This window comes from Diabrotica undecimpunctata, chromosome 6 (genome assembly GCF_040954645.1).
Source record: "Diabrotica undecimpunctata isolate CICGRU chromosome 6, icDiaUnde3, whole genome shotgun sequence".
Taxonomy (NCBI): domain Eukaryota; kingdom Metazoa; phylum Arthropoda; class Insecta; order Coleoptera; family Chrysomelidae; genus Diabrotica; species Diabrotica undecimpunctata.
In genome coordinates, this window is record NC_092808.1 from 142,133,700 (window position 1) to 142,153,819 (window position 20,120).

Here is a 20,120-nt window from a genome sequence, read left to right on the forward strand (position 1 = left end):
GCAAATATGACAAACAAAACTCAAATTAAAATCATGTCTTTCTTTATCAGTTAATGGACCTAACTTGTTGAATTTTTGCAATAAATTTTCTCTAGTTATTCTCTTTGCTATCTTTTCAAGTTCTCTTACAAACCACACAAGACAGTCGTGACCGGTAAATGATTTATAGTATGATAAGGAATCATTATAAGAAGATTTAAAATAATAAGCTATACTAAAAGCTTCATGCTTTTGAGACAAATAAGTTTTTATATTAGGATCATTGTTATTGTCAATGCATTTTATAAGAATACTTTCTAGATCAGCATAAATAACAAAAGGAACAAGTTCTTTATGTTTAAAATTTTTAAATTTCATAATATTATTCTTTTCTGTTGGTAAAACCATCTTAACTGAATTTGAATTAATACAGTCCTCTAAATGATTTTGTAAGAGTGCATCATTACTAAAATGATTAAAACATCTTTCACAAAACCATTTTTTGTTTCTAACATTTTTAACTTGTTGATTTACTAATCTTGAAAAATTTTTAATATAAGCAAAATGAAATAGATCTTTTCTACACAAAGGACCATCATCCTCATCACTACTATTATTATTTGTACTATTATCTTGAGAATGAATTAAAAGTAAATTAATACGAGGAGAAAAACTAGTCTTACTTAATAGCAAAGGTAAAATTTCCTTTCCTGTTCCTTTTGTTGTAAAAACATTTATTGAAAGTTTATTTAAATTTTCAAATTTAGGGATATCTTTTATGTCAATGGGAAAACTGATATTATGATACTTTAATATCTTACTAAAATGAGGATAAGATGAGGTTCGTGTAACATTGATTTTAGCAGGATGTAACGCTGCAACAATTGACCAGAGAAAACAATAAGGATCAGAATTTTTAATGTTAATTACACTCTTTGTATTGCTTATATATTTAGGTAATTTAACATAGGTGGAAATACCACTCAGTATTGGATTATACCTATTTATATTAACTTTTAAATGTAGAATCTGTGATAGTGCCCAACCACTATCTCTTTCTTGAAATTCCTCAAATTTTTTTAAAATCACATTAATACAATTAATTTTATACCAATCCTTGAGGTCTGTATTTTGGTCAATTGTTACATTTTTGGTTGAAAAATGTTTAATAGAGGTTTCACCATTTTGTGGTTTGATAAAAACACCATATAAAATCAAATTAACTTTTAAAAGACACGACAACAAACTTTTTCTAATTTGAATTGAAAAACTCCTAAAAGCTTTTTCCAAAAATATTTTGGGTTCTTTATATTTTAAATTGACTATTAGCCCTGTTTTTATTCTACTATTAAAACAAGATTCCACATCCTGCCACAATAAACACCTTTTAAGAGTTTTTCTAGCATTTAGTCTGTTCTTAAAGTTTTCAAGATATGTTTTAAGAATAGTTAAATTTGCTTCTATACAGTGAAAATTTTTAACACAAGAAACCCTATTCTTTAAACATTTATTCAAAATAAAAATTTGTTTTTTCAAATATCTTATTACGTTTCGTAAATCAGATTTTTTCTTAATTAATCTACTTACCGATTCCATCTTCTCTACAATCTGGTTGGAAAGTTCATCGACTACTTGCTGACTCATTTTTTTTTTTTTCACTAGTAACTGGTTCAACTTAACTTGGTAACTTTCGAATGCACAAACCAAATATTAGGATGCTCTCCAATTTATACTTATCCAGTAAAAAAAAATCAATTGACGTATTTCTGTAACTTGTTATTCAACGTGATTATATTTTAGGATCAAAAAGTTTAAATTTATCAATAATTCTGCAAACTAGTTGTTATTAAACGTGATTGTATTTTTAGAGGTCAGAAAGATCAAATCTGATGCAGATAAGTTGTTATTCCTGCATTTTTATGGGTCAAAAGATTAAATCTGACGCAAATAAGATGTTGTTCAACGTGACTGCATTTTTATGGGTCAAAAGGGTTAACTCTGATGTAAATAAGTTATTTGCAATGTTTTAAAATTACAAAGTCAGTTTAATGTTAAATTGTTTTTTTTCTCAGTTTCTTGTTATAAATACAGACAGTCGTTTAAGACTAATCCAATTGTAAGTAGCAAGCAGTGAACAAACAACATCAAGAATGGCAACAGTACCCTGTCAGTTGGTAATTTTAACTGAAGATCCGGTTCATTTTCCTATTGAAACGGCTTTCCTTATTATAAAGGAATTGTTTGTGTAAGTATTGAGTTTATTATTTATACACTTTTTTCCTTGTTTATTTCACCATATTTGCATTTGATTTTATTGTTTATCTAAATATTTATAATAATTTTATTTTATTTTGTTTTACCTCTTGATATTTTACTAATTTATCTAATTTCTTTTTTCTATATTCTATCTATGTATTTTTTATTCTAATGATCGTATTTTAATAACATTTTTATTTATGATTGTTTAAAATTTCGTTAAATTTTAGATATGGTGTCAAAGAGGTGTCTCTTAAGGGAAGTAAAATATTTGTGAGTCTCAGCTATACACCCAATAGCAAAAGTCTTAAAAAGAAATTTGGGAATCTTCCGGTTCGGTATATGAGGACCAAAGTAAAGACAGAGCAAGAATTCCAAATTTTAGAGAATGTCGTAAAAAGATACAGATTTAACTTGTTGGACGATGAATTGGAAGAGTTTGAGCGACATCAACAAGTCCAAAAGCAACTTGGGTTGAAGAGACCACTATACATACAAGAGGCACCGGATGAGGCTCTTGCCTCAACATCAAGCAAGAAGCAAAGAACGGTTCCTCCAAGTACAATAGTACATATAGAAGAAGAATGTGATGAGAATGATCTGAATATAGATCATTTTCTAAGTCAAAGGACATAATAAACAAGTAAGTGCTTTCTGCTTCCCACTAGAAAAAAGGTAACTAGTATATATTTTATTTCAGATATGTGTTGGTATTGGAATGAAGATTGAGCGAGAGGAAAATATTTTTGTATGTATATCGGTGTATATATTTTTATAGATTATAATAAAATACTTTTTAATAATATCTCTTTATTTATTTATTACTTACAACTTTTATTCTAATAAAAAATATTGATCAATTTTTTTTCTATATCGACCATTCTTTATTTCACTGTCTTTAAAAATTGATAAAAATCCATAATTCTCTTTCCAGCATATCGAACATATTTTTTTTAAATCTTCAAAAGTCATATCTGTTCCGACGTGGTCATTGTAAATGTGTTTTAGGTTTAAATCGTCTTGTTTGAATACAATTAAAATATTTGCATTGTCTCTTATAAGGTGTTTAGGTATTTTTGCATAACTCTGACTCAAATAAAATGGATCCACCTGAGAATGTCGAGACATGCTAAAGTATTCTCGAATAACATCTTGGTTGTCACAAGCAACATCATCAAAGATAAAAATTGAATTGGGCTTCGCTTCAGATGGGTGCATTATATCCGTACTTCCACTGTAAGTATAATATCCTATTCCTTTAATTGGTTCTAGCAAAGTTTCTAAATATTTGTACTTTGGTTGCATTAATGATTTTGAGTAAATATACACATTTTCAAATTTTAATCCATTAGCATGTTCCAATAGACTTATCATCACATTGGTCTTACCACAATTTGAAGGGCCAACTATAAGACATCGAATAGTTGAAGGGAACAAAACTCCATGCTTTTTAAACTTATTCTCAATTGGTTCCAATAAATTATTCTCCACATCAAGCGTAGTCTTTTTACAAGCTTCATGTCTGGTATCAATTTAAAAATAAATGTCTTGTGTGTATCTATTAATAAAAGACTATTTTTAATTTTTATTTTTTTATTGTCAACACTTTCTACAATATTTATACCAATAATGAATATTAAATACATTGTTTAGAGCACATTGTAAATTTTCATTGTTATGTTGAAAACATGGATGTGATTTAAAAATATGATTCATAGTCTCATCGGAAAGTATATTACGTTCATCTTCTACACAATCAATGCGATTTTCCATGAATTTTTCCAAATATTTTTTTGTTTCATGATTTCTTACCAATATTGTTTCGTCTAATACGTTGTCGTGTAAAAATTTTGAAATTTCTTCATATTTTAGATGAGTATCACAAAAATGCCAAGATTGCCAATTTAAACCATGGTTTTGAACACATTGTTGTTCGATACATTTTATATGACTTATTTATCATTGCTTCTGTTACTGGTAAAACAACCATTCTGTGTATAATGTTTTCTGTAGTAGGATCTAAAATAGCAATTTCCCTACAAAGAAATACATCTTCCCCAGGAAAAGAGAAACCTTGGATATCCACAATGAACATGTTTTCACTCTCTCGATATTCTCTAACAACAAACAAAATCTTGCAAGTGGAACGTCTTTTACATATTTTTCTATCCCCTCTTTATTATATTGCGTCACTTTTATCTATCCATGAGTTGTGAGAACTATCAAAACCTAACCACTTGACAAAAATTTTATTTTTCTTTCTCTTTAATACCTTTTCAACTAAATAACTGTCTTTATGTTTAACTTTTTGTAACTGGTCCTTATAAAATCCCCCAAGAATTTCTTCACCTTTATAGTCTTTTAAATAATATGTAATAGGGTTTCCCAGTTTTATTTTATAAACAGTGAAAATTTCATTAGACCAATTTGGATTGTATTTTTTGTCAAAAACTCCTCGATGTTTTGAAATGCGTACATGATCACCAATATGAAATTTTTGACTTTCCAAATCGACAATTTTAATGTGATTGTATACAGTGTTTAACAATAGTTTTTCATGCTTCTTCTTAACATCCACTGGTTTCATTCCTATTGTTCTGTGAACTTTATTGTTGTATTCAATAACAACTTGTTGTAAATTATCAATCCATTTGTAGGTACCGTTGAAACTAAACTGTTTCCAAATCATTGATTTAATCGTGCGAATAACTCGCTCAGCAATCGCAGCCTTTTTCTCACTGTATACATTGTAATGATTAATATTATATTTTTTCATCAATTTTTTCATATGTGGATTAAAAAATTCAGTTCCCATATCTGTTTGAAGATTATTTGGTTTTTGCTGTTTAAACACATACTCCATACATTTGGCTACTTCAACACCTGATTTATTTTTTAGTGGTAAAGCCAATAAAAATTTTGAAAAACAATTTATTACAACCAAAATATATTTGAAATTTCTGTTTGTATTTGAATATTTTTGCATATCAATCAAGTCGGCTTGGAACAAATCATTAAGAGATTTTATAATAATTCTTCGTCTTTTAAAGTTAATTCTTGCAGGTTTGTGTAACTCATTAACGATATCTCTTTTAACAGACATGATATTTATTCTATAATGTTTGCCTCTTTTAGTTCTTCAATAATTGAATTTATTTCATTTGTATGTCCTGTATGGCCAGCTAGCTGTGAAGATAGTAATAAACGTAATCGCTCTACAAGTTCATTTGGATCATCCCAGTGGACGTAATCGATTTTATTGTTGTTTACTTCCATAACCAATCCTTTACCTTCTGTTATTGGTGCAATTATTTTTTTATATTTTTCTAATCTACTACCATCTATCTGTTTACTTGATCTGTAATGCCTTCTGTGAGCATTCGTCGCTACAACTATCTTTTTATAGTTATTCTCATCTTCATCCGTAAAACTAGCTGGATATTTCTTAAACAAAAGCTCATATAAACCGGGTGTTCCCCTGTACCTTTTCTTTTTTAAAAGAATATCAGCACCATCTAAATCTATTTCAGAATTCCCAATCAGTAGCTTTTCAGATGTTTCATCAAATCGAATTCCATATTTATGATCAAATTCTTTGTTTAGAACATCAGCGTGCATATTTGTAATATATTTCCTAGGCAATGGATCATATTGATCCCAGTAGTCTACACGCGCCTGGTTAGCAATATCTTCAAATCGATTTTCAGAGTGTTTATCATTTTTAATCTGTTCTTTTATATCATCCACTTCAATGTTGTCCAATATCGATTGTTTGATTTCACTTGTTTCAAAGTCAGTAGTTTCATTATCGTCATCATCGTTTTTAATGTACCTTAAAGGTTCATCGTTTTTTGTTTCATTTTCTGGACTGGAATTTTGTGAACTATTTAACTTGTTCTCGATATTTTTCAAGTGTTTTGTAATTGGATTAAATAAATCTTCTTGGATTATTTGTCCTTGTTTTAATTGTCTTAATTTACTTTGGATGTTTCTCCGTTTAGTTATAAGTTGTCTTTTCAAATCTTTATTCATCGTAAAATGTAGGTATTCGCTTAACTTCTGAACAGCTCTGGATCAGGTCCCGAACAGGTCCTGATCAGCTTTGAACAGGTCTCGAACAGGTCTTGAACAGGTCTTGAACAGGTCTTGAACAGGTCTCGAACAGGTCTTGAACAGGTCTTGAACAGGTCTTGAACAGGTCTTGAACAGGTCTTGAACAGGTCTTGAACAGGTCTTGAACAGGTCTTGAACAGGTCTTGAACAGGTCTTGAACAGGTCTTGAACAGGTCTTGAACAGGTCTTGAACAGCTTTGAACAGGTCTTGAACAGGTCTCGAACAGGTCCTGATCAGCTTTGAACAGGTCTTGAACAGGTCTTGAACAGGTCCTGATCAGCTTTGAACAGGTCTTGAACAGCTTTGAACAGGTCTCGAACAGGTCTTGAACAGCTTTGAACAGGTCTTGAACAGGTCTTGAACAGCTTTGAACAGGTCTTGAACAGGTCTTGAACAGCTTTGAACAGGTCTTGAACAGCTTTGAACAGGTCTCGAACAGGTCTTGAACAGGTCTTGAACAGCTTTGAACAGGTCTTGAACAGGTCCTGATCAGCTTTGAACAGGTCTTGAACAGGTCTTGAACAGCTTTGAACAGGTCTTGAACAGCTTTGAACAGGTCTCGAACAGGTCTTGAACAGGTCTTGAACAGCTTTGAACAGGTCTTGAACAGCTTTCAGATTTGGTACTAGTCTAGCCCCCAATTAGACACTTATGTCAACAAGGTTATGAAAATATTTATTGTGTACAGGGTGTTAAATAAGAGTAAACTTTTTTTTTAACTTTTTATTTATACTTAAAAACCCAAAGTACAGATTTGCTTCATTAGATGAACTACAGTTAAAACATTTGAACTACATTGGTTAGAGGATTATAATTAACAATACGGTCATGTATAATTATACAATAAGCAGTTGTGTTAGCTGGTATATTCTTATTAGTTTCTATTTCTATTCTCATATCGACACTTCCTGATTTAATTGATTCATTTTGTCTGCTGCAATCAATAACAAATATCGGAGCAACAGCACAGAATTGTAACATAGTAAGGCATGGATCTCCTATGGATTTGTAATAGTACGACGGTTGAAATTGTGCATACATTTCATATGCAAGGGCATAATGTCTTTTACTAAAGTTCAAGTTCAAATTGTCATACGGGTACATTTCAGAATTTAGAAATAGCTTTAAGTTTGTAAGATTACAGTGATCAAAATAGCTGTTCTCTTCTTTTATTGCATTCTTTTTGGCAGTTTGTAATGCAAACAAAACAAATCGTGGTCTCTCCAATAGACTGGTAGTTTTTACATTCCAGTTAAATTTCATTGTCTGAGGCAGTAGAGGAATTTCATGATATTCCCAGCTTCTATATGCAAGCTCCAAACTGGACCCATTTTCAATAAATTTATATAAACGTAACTTTTCTGAATCGGACACTTGAATATGAGGCATTTTCCATATTAATTTAAATATTTCCACTTTTGGTTTCAGTTCAGTTTCTACTGTAGACATTACTGCATTTAAATCAGTTGAACTTCTTATCAATACGAGTTCTTGGCGTATGTTAATAAGAATTTTTGTAAAATCTTCAAAAAATCCAAGTACAAGTTTGAGTGGAATACAAACATTAAAATTTCCTGCTTTATCAGCAACTGTTGGTGTGTCAGTAATACTCCAACCTATACAGTTGTATCGATTAGATTCAGTTTGTGTGAACGAAGCATAGTTTTTCATTGTCGTTGTTATACCTAAATTTCTCACTCTATCTATTACACAGCCTCCAATTTCATATCGTATTTCATCAAATAAATGCATCAAACCATTATTAATAAAGCGCAAAGTATTGCTTTCTTTCCCATCATTCGTTAAACGTCCTTCAATATACAGATAACTCTCAGAAGGTAGGGTGTATATATCTTGAGTCTGAATTGGTATTCTTATTTCATCACAATGATTAAAAGTTGCATTGGCATAGGGTAAATGACTGTGCATTTCTCGACTCACAACTGAATTGTCAACCAATACACGATCTCCAATATTTAAAATGTTAAAACTCATATTCACTCTTCTTACAAGTACACCTCAAGAAAATCCCTAGTATTCTAGTATTAATAAAAAACTTTATTCTACACCAAGTATTTCTTTTCTTTTTCCCTGTCATTGTCGTAGTTGTTGTGTTTTATTTTAAATCCTAGTGAGGTTAAAAAGACTTTGTTTTCTGTTGTCAACGGTATGAGAGTCTGCTTGTCACTAATGTTTTTATCAAGACTCTTAATATTATATACACTGTCCACACCTGGATTAAATTTGCTACAGTTGTAAATTAAAACCATTATTTATACTTTTTTTAAATGTAGTCTTAACGTAATAACTTCTCGTGTGAAATTAACAAGATTACCGTCCTGGTCAACTATTTTAATGAAAATTTCATCAATATATCTATTTGTGACAGGTAAATAAATTACCTTTTTTGGAATTTCCACAATTTTGTAACCCGGTAAGACATTTGGATAAAACATGTGGATGATATGACCTTGGTTTTCATTGACGTATGAATTAGTGATTAGATTACATTCCACACAAATAGAATTAACCTTTGTGATATGCACAGGATTCTCAGCTACATGAGTCTTTAAAGGTGAGAGCCGTTTTGGTGTAAATCCCAATAAGGGAGCAATGGTATTTGGTTTTTCAAAATGGATTACTTTGTTGCTTTTTATTTCACATTTGAGTGTATTGTTATTAATTCTCAATATCAAACTTGTAGGTTGATCTATATTATGATTTTTTCTAGGCACACCTTTACCAATTGTATTATTTTTTTCTTGACTCTTTCCTTTATTAATTTCTGTATCATCTTTATCTGGTGTTTGATCTACTTTTAATTCTAATTCAGTTATTTTTTCAGTTAAATAATTTGAAAGATCTTCGACTTCATAAGAACCATGTGGAATCGTTATATCGTAACCATCTATATAAAACTTGTTGTTTGTTTGGTCTACATTTGGAATTGTATTGTATGACATGAAATCTATTAAACCTAGTACATACTGTTCATTTTCGTTTAAAATAATTGGTGGGTAAATTTTTGTTGATAACACCGATTCTCTTCCAGATAACACAAAAGTGTACGACATGTTCAAACGATAATCATAGAGTAAATAAAAGAATATTCTTTTAAAAAGGGTATTTATTTAAAAAATCTAAACACAATTGTCCACAATTTACAGTGTTATAAGTTTGATAAATTTTATGATTATAAACAATTTGACAATAACCATTTGAATTAAAGTATGATATAGCTTCCAACGGTGGTCTCAGATTACCAAAACTATCAAAATATACGACTTTGGATTTATTCTTCTTGTAAGCTGTCCAATGAGTTCCAGGACCGTCTTTGTTATCTAAATTAATAATTCCACTCTCATGTTGCCAAATTTTTTTCGGAAACCCATTTCTCATCATTACACCTCTAAAATGTGGGATTTTCATTAATTTTGCATATTTTTGTAACTCTACATTTGTCAAAGCATGTTTTGGAATTTTTATTTGATCCATTTTCTTATTCATAAAAAAATACCCATTCCACTTTTATATGGTTTCAAGTATAAACCTTTTCCAATTGCCAGTGCTTCCATTTTACGATTATGACGTTGTTTTTCGAGTAAATCTTCTTTAGCTGCTTTTGCTTCGTTAATAGTTTTAACGATAGCTGATGTACCCCCAGCAATAGTGCCCAATGCGCTCAACCCAGCAAATATCGGTATTAGAGGTAATATACCCCCAGTTTTTGGAACTTGGATTACTCGACCACGTGGTTTTTTAATGTTTTTGTAGGATTTCACAATTCGTAATGCTTGTTGAATAGCTTCCCTTAACGTTCTTGGTTTGCTTTCCAATAGTTTCTTTCTAATGTCTCGAATTACTCTCAATAAACTAAATGACTTTTGCTTTGAAATTTTTCTTTTAGAAGATGAGGAGGAGGAGGATGTGACCTTTCTTTTAGTGCTGTTTCTTGTCTTTTTCTTATTACCAACCATCTTGACTGTTTCCAACCAACTACCCATAATACACACAACAACAAGTCTTTTATCTCATTAAAAAAAACGACAATGTAGCATATATTAATTATTATTAATTACATAAAAAATTTTTAAAATTACTGTCTTCGAACGTGGTTGATTCCTTCGATTGGAAATGGTAGCGGTCTCCTTCCCAATGGGTAATCGGCATCTCTATGGGGTTCTAAATGGTTAAGCCTCCCTAGTTGTTGTGCTTGAAAACCCTCATCTCTTTGCCGATACCTACTAAATTCTCTCGTGAAGAGTCTTGTCCTGGCATTGTCTCTTTGCTTACCATGGAATTCAACAACACAACTCTTAACTCCCATTTCACTGTTTTACTTTTTCTCTGTTGAACTGTTAACACACAGCTTATTAACAACGATACAGATCAGACTGAATTAGTTATTGGTATATGTGCGTATATATATAGTATCTACATATTTTTTCATTATATTTTTTAATTTAATACAATTTACTTATTATATCTTAACTTTTTTCTTAACTGGATCATCATCATCCTCATCTTCATTGTTTATGTCTCGTTTTCTTTTTTGGGTATTGTTTAATAAGTAATTTAAGTTGATTTTTGCTTTTTTGACACCAACTACATTGTCATCAATTATTTTTCGTTTTTCTCTTCTTTTGGAAAGAAGGTCATCATCATCATCAACAAAATCATCTGTAATGTCCACATCCATATTATTTTCTAATTGTTTTGCTCTTTTATGATTTAAAAGCTTTTGTTGTATTTTTTGTTTATTTTTTTTTACATTTTGTTTGCGTTTACTTGATTTGGAAATAGTTAATCCTTGGAGTAATAAAGTACAATGGTCTATATTTTCAGTTAGTTTTTCTAAATTATTTTTAGCTTTGTTCAATTCTTTATTACAACTTTTTGTTACAGCTTTATATTTAGTAGAACCTAGACCCATACCTAATTTCACTTTTGCTTTCATTGCACCAGCTACACCAAGTGCTGCCAATTTTTCGGAAAATGCTGTATTTTTCGATCGAAACTGTTCAAGAGCTTTTTCACCTAGAATCTTATCAGCCTTATGTCGTTCGGATAGATCTTTATTTTGAGAATATGCAATATCATGTTCACGACACGCCTCGTCTAATCCATTTATTCCCCTATCTCCTCGTTCTAGTCGTTTCTGTAATTTGGTGCCGGGTCCACAAAACCTATAACCTCCAGGGATGTGCATTTCGAAAGGTAATTTATTAATGACAGCGTTTAACATATTGGTAGCGTACTCGTAGACGATTTACAAATTAATACATAGTTATTCTAAATATAAGTCTTTATATATTTTTTCTCTTCTTCAGACAACTGACCTCACATTTCACCAAACATACTACTTGGTATATTTTTAGCACCAGATCTGGATCTCAAATATTCTATGTAGTCACAGTTTATACAATTCCTACTTTATTGCAATGCAGAAAATAGTACAAAACATGTTTATCATTAAAACGTTTATTATTCCAAAATTAATTTATCATTATCTAAATAAAATGTGCTTATCTGCATATAATGTATTTTGGTGACCTATTTGACCTAAAAATGCATTGACGTCAGCGTTATCGTTAAATATGTTTATTGCATGTATAATGTGTTTTCGATGAAGAAATAAAAATTTAATCACGTTGTAGATTTGCGTCAATGTATTTTTTTTTAAATAACTTGTTTCAAAACAAATAAAATTTATAGTATCAATCCAATATTGTTTTATTTACATCTACCCACATATATCATTAAAATATATATACACAATAAAGCATTTATGTGATACATAGTTATTTTTCCTTTTCCTACAAGTTTCAAAAGTAAAGACTAGGCAGGCTAGGCTAGGCAGGCTATACAGATATATCTAAGCATCGTACACAAAAAAAAAATTTTGACGCAACAACACCTAAAATATTTCCAAGTCTCAATACAAAATTTATTTTTTCGATCACCCTGTACAAATTTAACGAAAAGAAGAGGAGATGAAGCGATAAGCGATGAGTTTTGCACTCGACATACAAGGTGGTCCACTCAAAGACACCCCCTCTGGTCATTGTCGACCGATTCTTTTACTTCTTCAGGACAGGTAAGACAAAGAAGAGACAAGTGTAAAAACATACAGGTAACGTAGGTGACAATTCTTCGGCTGAGAAGAAGAGATCTAGAGATAAGCGACTAGTTCTTACGACCCTCTGGTCATTGTCGATCAATTCTTCGGGAGAGAAGAAGAAGAGATCAAGCGATAAGCGACCAGTTCTTACAACCCTCTGGTCATTGTCGATCACTTCTTGTACTTCTTGTACACCCCCAAGGTCAAATCATGGCATCGATACCTTCGCATCGGAGACCCTGATGGACAGGTTACCAAAGTGATTCAGGACCCCGCTTCCTTATCTACTTATGTATGAAAAGTAGGCTATGGATATATATTATGATCGTAATGAATGTTAAAAAAAAAAAACATTTGGAACCTAAAAAGTTTTTTAATTTATTGGTTGGTGATAGTGGTGAAAATGGTTGAGAGTTACTGTAATGTGCAAAAGGGAGTTAAGTAATATTGTATAATGGGACCTTAAACAAATTCTGAGATAAAATAAGTGTATGTGTGATAAAAATATGATTGGAATTGAAATGGTTGGAAGGAGCGAGTTGTATAATATAAGTTCTGACGGTGGAGAGAAAGAAATTCTCGGTGGAATGAGACATGACGATTAACGCAGTTGGGACGGACTCCTTTGCTTTTCGTTTATTATTTTCAGGTCTTCATATAAAGTTTCTTAAAGTCTTCTTAAAAAAGTTTTTTGTAAAATGTTGTGTATAAGAGTAACATCTTCTGGGATATTGAGAGTGTGTTTGTGTTGTTTTAAATGTTAAGAGAAAGTAATGGTGTTTCCTCTTTTGGTGTGTTCTACAAAACGTGATGACAATGATCTACAGGTTCTACCTATATATGTAGCATCACAGTTAGAACATTTGAGTTTATAGGCACAACTACGATTCATGTAGATGTGAATAAGGTTAAACTAAATAAATGGCCGTGGATCAACTGAGAACATAGCACACACAGCCAGAACTGTTTCTGGTATACTCAAACAATACTAAGCAATAACATTAAAGAAAATACTACAAATCATTCTCACTTTTTTTTAATTTTTTAATTTGTTTATAAACACAGTTTGCTATCTGAAATTAAATTTAATGATTTAAATTGTTAGATTAATTCTCTCTTTTGTTCTTAAATATGTCACTCCATAATTAATGACTTGTTCTACATTTTTTGTTTGAATTTTTTAGAAATCCCACCAAGCTTCTACGTTATTTATGGATTATTTGTTAGTAATGAAAATATTCGAGATCTGCAATTATTATTAATACCATAAGAATTAACATCAATAAGTATGTTAGTTTCATTAAACACAATAGTTTTTGGCTACGGTTCCAACTTTCTTTTAAACAACGAGCAATGATTTATAAAATTTTTATTTGGGTCATTCTTAAATACGAATTTATGACGATGATTAAGCAGAGTTTTCTAATTGAACCATATAACGTATGAAAAAAATATGAATGAAAAACGAACGAAAGTATATTTACGAAAAAATAGAAGGATTATATTTCATCAAGGCAGACCCCACAAATTTCGAAAACACTAAATCAAAATTTAAGAAACAATGAAGAAGATTGGTAAGTCTGACGTTTGAATCTCGAATTAAAGTGCAAGAAGCGGCAAGAGTTATAGAACCCCGTATGTACAATATACATAAAAAAGCATGGGAGACGCCACTTAAAGAAGAAGAATCCCTTAATCCATAAACTCTCTTGTTGTGCTTTTGCAATGGTCAGGAATTTCGTCTTTTCTTCCGCCCTCTTTGCTACTGTCTACAATCTTCAGGTCAATCAGAACCTGCAAACTAATTTTTTTGAGTACTACAGGCAGATGTTGTAAAATATGGTTATGCCGGACTTTATTAAATGACTTGTAGGAATCAAGGAACAGACATATGGGTGCTGGTTAATATCCATACATTTTTGTGCCAATATATTAAGGCCAAACAAGACCTCCCTTGTACCCATTGCGTTTCTGATGCCAAACTGAGTTTTACCAATATATTGCTCAAATTTTAAGCTACGATTTACCAGTATAATGGGTACTGCATTCTCTAGCGTTAGCTTTTTTTGGTAAAGTTACGAACATCGACTTATACCATTCTTTTGGAATGACACCTGTATCATATATAGCGTTGTACAAATCTTTTAGTATCCTTGTTTAATCTTTTGTGATTAGTTTAATGATTTCTGCTGGTATCTCCTTCTAGATCTTTATTATCTTTGTCAATTTTACTGTAAGCGTGACCTCTTCTTTTGTTATAATTTGATCCAGTTTCTCTACTGTTGTATAGTTCTGTCTTTTATTTGCCACTCATCTTTAAATAATTTTTGTATGTATTGTTTCGATCTTTCAATTTCTCGTTGTTATCAAGGATAATGTTATCCTTTTTGTCTAATAGGGTACTACTAGTGTTGCCCAAATGCAAGAACAAGACGAGACTTAGACAGTCTTGGTCTTGGTCTTGCGCCAATACACCTAGTCTTGGTCTTGGTATTGTGCTCCCGGTCTTGGTCTTGGTCTTGGTCTTGCAGCAAGAGTCTTACAAATCTCGCAGTTACCCATTAGCTTATTGCTATTATTTATTAAACGTTACGTTAGATCTTAGAACAACGTAACAGAGTAGATACATTTTAAGCTTGAATTAACATAGCCATAATAAAGACCAACCAAATTATTAAATGTCGAAACAACTGACACCGGGTGGGTTTGAACCCACGATCTAAGCGATCTGTGCCTGTGCTCTAACTAGCTGAGCTATCTACTGTGTCCCAAGGGAGTCAATCTGTTTCTTAATAAACTTTTGCATTTAATAAGTTTACATGTGCTAAAACATGGATAAAACACAAAGAAAAAAACAAATTAAGGACATAAACTTGACTGTATTTTAAAGAACATTATCTGTCTAGAAAAGGATTGATGGACCCTCACCTTATATGAAATGGAATAAAAGAGTTATACAATTTGCCATTTATTTAAATAAAGAATAAAATACAATACAAATTAAATTAAAGAACAGAATGCAATAGCTTTGACATTACTGTTACTTTCTATTTTTTTTTTACTAAGAATTAATACAAAGTAACCATCTTCGATAAAGTCAGATATTCTGTCTCATGCGTCCTCCACCACTCTAAAATGTCTTCCGAGCTGGCGGCTCTGAATTTACTTAGGTACTCCTCCAACTCGTCAATAACTAAGTCTTGATGACAAGATCCAGATGAAGTCGAGTGGCATGCATACAATTTCTTAAAGTCTATTAAGTCTTCATTTTTATCATATTCACATACTTTCTTTTCATTTCTTGGTGATTCTAGAGATTTATTCACTAAGTGTAGAGTTTTATATTATTTATAAAGTTCATTAAATTTGCACACACTTTCTGTTTTAATTTGCTTCCCCCATAATCTCATGTCAAAAGTCTGAGCCTTATGTCTTGGGTCTAAAATTAAAGAGATACAATAAATCCAGTTGCTCTTCTTATAATGTTTAAACATTTTGTCTCGAGCTGCTTAAAAACCCAGAATGAGCCTTTTATCCACTCCAGATCGATTAGGTTTCTAATCTAATTGTTTTACGATGGATTCAATTTTATCGAGCAAGAGATTGAATAATACAATGACTAGTGGTAATGTAATATATTTTTGTCCACCAAGTTTCATCGACAAGAATTTAAAGTTTATTAGAAACTTGTGTATTTATTCGATTATTTGCCATTCACTGTCTCTGATTTGAAAATAATTCAATTGGATGACAGATGTGCATAATATGTTAATGCCAGTTCTTACTTTTAAACCAAATCCAATCATATCATGTGTGGAATTCCATCTCGTTGGACAATCGAGTATGGGATTCAGATTTGATGGGACGTCAGCTACTTCACAAGCAGACTGAAACTTCCTCTTCTTTATCTCACTTCTTTTCATTTTACTGGAAATACTGCGTAATTTTGTTATAGCTGTACGTAAAGTCAGCAATATTTGACACATATTCTTCATCTTCCTCAGTTTCGTCTTCATAGGCTTCACACTGCTGTTCTTGACCGTTATTTTCAATTTCACTGTGTAATGCTAAGGTCTATAATATTTTTTGTACACCAAGGTTTAAAATGTGAGCAAAGAAGCACCGAAAATGTTGATTGTCTGAATCAAAGTGTAGCAGCTGTTTGCTCAGTTCATACATACATTTGGTAATTGCAGTTGCGTTGTCGATATTTTATTTTTACATTGTAATTATGACCTCTGAGTATGTGTCAAATGTGTCAAGTGGTCTTTTTATGAATATTTTGATTCGCTATGTATGTTTATGGTATTGTTCGTAATGCGCATAAGCCCAATTTTCCAAATTTATGTTACATTTTTTTGCTTCTCATAGAGTCTCTAAGCATAAACCCAAACTACTATACTCCCTAAAACGACACTCAGTTCTAACTGCAAGACGCAAGAGTCTCGCAGGCTTAGTCTTTTTCTTGCTCAAATCTTGCATGGCCAGTCTTGCTCTTTCTAAAATTGGGCGGTGTTGGTCTTGGTCTTGCGAAAACGCAAGAACAAGACCAAGACCGATTTTGGGCAACACTAGGTACTACTGCGATTTGGTTTTCTGATGCCGGCCAGTTTTTTCACCTTCCTATGTAAATTGAAGTCGTCATGCCGTTCTAGTAGTACCTCACACTTGCACACGTACCATTTTCCTTGGATTTTCTTAATTGTGTTAAAATTTACGGTATTATTTATAGTATTTTTTTCTATTTATGTGATTTTAATGTCCTTCCAGCATAATTTTTTGTTTAAGCTTAACTGTGATGCTGGCTATTAAATAGATGTAATGTATGATATAGTTATATTTTATAAATATGTATAATATTATGTAAATATGTGGTCTGGTAGCTTAAATTTCAATGTTAATAATAATTAGAACTTAGTAGCTTAAATTTCAATGTTAATAATAAAATTAGAACTCGACTCGCGGGTTTCTGTGGTGACTGACTGTTGAACTTACGGTAGCTCGACTTTAATTTATTATAACTACAAATTATCCCATAATTTTTTATGGTCTTAGGAAATAGTAATATGAGTTATAATCTAAAATTAAGAATTGTTAACGGCTCCATGAAAACTAATATTATACTATTATAAATTAACGACTTATATGGTAAATTCACCAACAGATACAAGGAAAGTATGCGTAATATTGAAATAAATTCACTATCGAACTACCATCATAAAAAATTAATCGGAGCAATTAAATATTGTGTTAAATATTTCCTGCGAAAAATATCATATAAGTTATAAATTTTTTATTATTAACGTTTGGACTTACCGAATCCGTTACATTTTACATCGTTTTACAACGTTTTACAACTCTTTCAAACCAATCTCCTTGACATGTATATTGTGTTAAACCTTAGAAAAAACAATTAATTTCCGACTTGTTTGGTATCTCGAAAAGCCTTTAATTATCTCTGTGGCGTAGACATTTATGTATATTGTTTGGTTTCAATTCTGGTTTATCATCAATATCTTTCATAAGGTAAAGTTAATTTCCTCCTTTTCCTTAAGGAAATTTTATTTATATTTTAACGAAAGTTTATTTTCCTTAAGGAAAAAAAATTGAATGTTTTTAAATTGATATTAAATTACATAATTGCTGCTAATTTTACAGGATGTTTAAAATTTAAGTAGATTCACTTCATGGCAACGTAAACTCACACGTGAGTTATTGGTCCGGAGTACTTCTCAATTAACTGAGTTAATTGCGATATTATTTTTTAATCAGAATATATCTGCTTCGACCGTTAAACCAAATTCCTGTTAAGTAATCGCTGCAAGTCCTCAGAAATTCAATAAGTATCTAATAAAAAATATAAACCATAACAATAAGCAAAGAATGTATCAATAAATGTAATATTATGGAAATATAATATTTCCTTAATGAAATACAAGATTCCTAAAATTCCTACAAGATAATATGTTTTGTATAATAATATAACAAAATTATTTTTATTCAATAAATAAATCACACAAAACAGAAAGCAAAACAATATACAATTGATGTAACAATTTTTAGATTGTTATATCAACAGTATTCTAAGCCCGGAATTTTTAATAAAACATTCCTAACTGCCGATTGTGACGCGCAGTTATTAATAAGTAAAAAGTCATTTGTGTCAGTTACAAAGGTAAAATAGTAGGCTTTGAAAAAATGACAGTTGTCACATTATTAAACCGTAAACGGTAGGCTTTGAAAATGGCAGTTTTCATATTATTACCTTTTTAGTCGGCTTGTGTGGCCTGTCTTTATTGTTAAAAATGAATTTTTCTGTAGAAGAGCTAACAGCTATGATCTGGGTAAGAAGAAAGTTCGAGGAATTGCTTACTTGCATTCAGAATATATCACGAGCGATATCCTGAACGGAAGAAGCCAAACACAAGAGCCTTTCAAAAATTAATGGATCGTTTTGTTCGCATTGGGTCAGTTGTATATGAAAAAAATGAGTGCTAAAACTGTTCTAAGTGAAGAAAAGAAATATGATGTTCTTATAGCTACTACTGAAGATCCTCACATCAGCACTCATGAAATTTCACGTTAACATGACATTAGTCAAACTTCGGCGGCAAAAATTCTTTGTTAACATAAACTGCATCTTTACCGCATACAGTTACATCAAGAATTGAGAGTCGATGTTTATCAACGCAGATTAGTTTTTTGTCGATGGTCTCAGCAGCATGTACAAAGATACCGAATTTTTTCGATTATGTGCTTTTTGGAGATGAGGCTACATTTCACAAAAATGGAACAGTGAATCGGCATAATTTTCATTACTATGCATCAAGCAATCCCTATTTTGTTAACACTCATAGTCAAACTAAGTGGTCTATAAACGTTTGGGGTGGTACTGTTTGCGTTTATGTGATTGGTCCACATTTTTTTGACGGTCGTGTGAATGGTGCCATATATCTTGGTTTTCTAAATATTCATTTGCCAATACTACTGCAAAATGTACCGCTTAATATTCAACAACGAATGTGGTTTTTACACGACGGTGCTCCAGTTCACCACACTGCTCCTATTCACAATCATCTTAATCATAACTTTCCTCAGAGGTGGATAGGCAGAGGAGGACCAACTGTTTGGCCACCGCGATCACCGGAATTCTCCAAAATTGATTTTTTCACGTGGGGCTATATAAAAGACCTTGTATACCAGAAGCCTCCAACAACGCCAGATGATATGAAAAATAGAATAAAAGAAGCTTTTGATAAAATTGACTTACAAATGTTAAGAAATGTGGCTCGGTCATTTGAATATCGGTTACAAACTTGTATAGATGATAAAGGTGGATATTTTGAATATTTACTTTAGAGTTATTTCCTTAATATCACATTAATTGATACATTCATTACATATTATCATTGTTTAAATAGGACTAGTTAGACAATCCTTATGGAACAAACGTTTGACTTTTTTTCTGCCGTCACATGGCGGCCTCTAGTCATAAATTTAAAAAACTATTAACAGAAACTTAATTCTGTGCAGGATTCTATTCGAGTATATTTTTGCCTGTCTCCTAACTAAGGCAAACCTGTACACGGATGCCAGATTGTGAAGAAAATATAAAATTTTAATAAAATGCTTATTGTTATTATCGTTGTA

General features: G+C 31.3%; 2 protein-coding genes across 3 annotated transcripts in view; both read left to right on the forward strand.

Annotated features, from left to right (window-relative positions):
• sas (stranded at second transmembrane protein) overlaps nt 1–20,120 on the forward strand; it is a 149,439-nt gene that overhangs the window by 42,158 nt on the left and 87,161 nt on the right. The gene's annotated exons all lie outside the window — the stretch shown is intronic.
• On the forward strand, nt 1,958–2,991 carry LOC140442882 (uncharacterized). Its single transcript, XM_072533841.1, has 3 exons — nt 1,958–2,224; nt 2,466–2,878; nt 2,936–2,991. Exons 1-2 carry the CDS (start codon nt 2,130–2,132, stop codon nt 2,869–2,871), a joined length of 501 nt encoding a protein of 166 aa, XP_072389942.1. The 5' UTR covers nt 1,958–2,129; the 3' UTR covers nt 2,872–2,878; nt 2,936–2,991.

Coding starts and splice junctions, on each gene's coding strand:
- LOC140442882 (XM_072533841.1), top strand. CDS start 2,130: ATGGCAACAGTACCCTGTCAGTTGGTAATTTTAACTGAAGATCCGGTT. Junction 2,225..2,465: donor ATTATAAAGGAATTGTTTGT/GTAAGTATTGAG, acceptor GTTAAATTTTAG/ATATGGTGTCAAAGAGGTGT.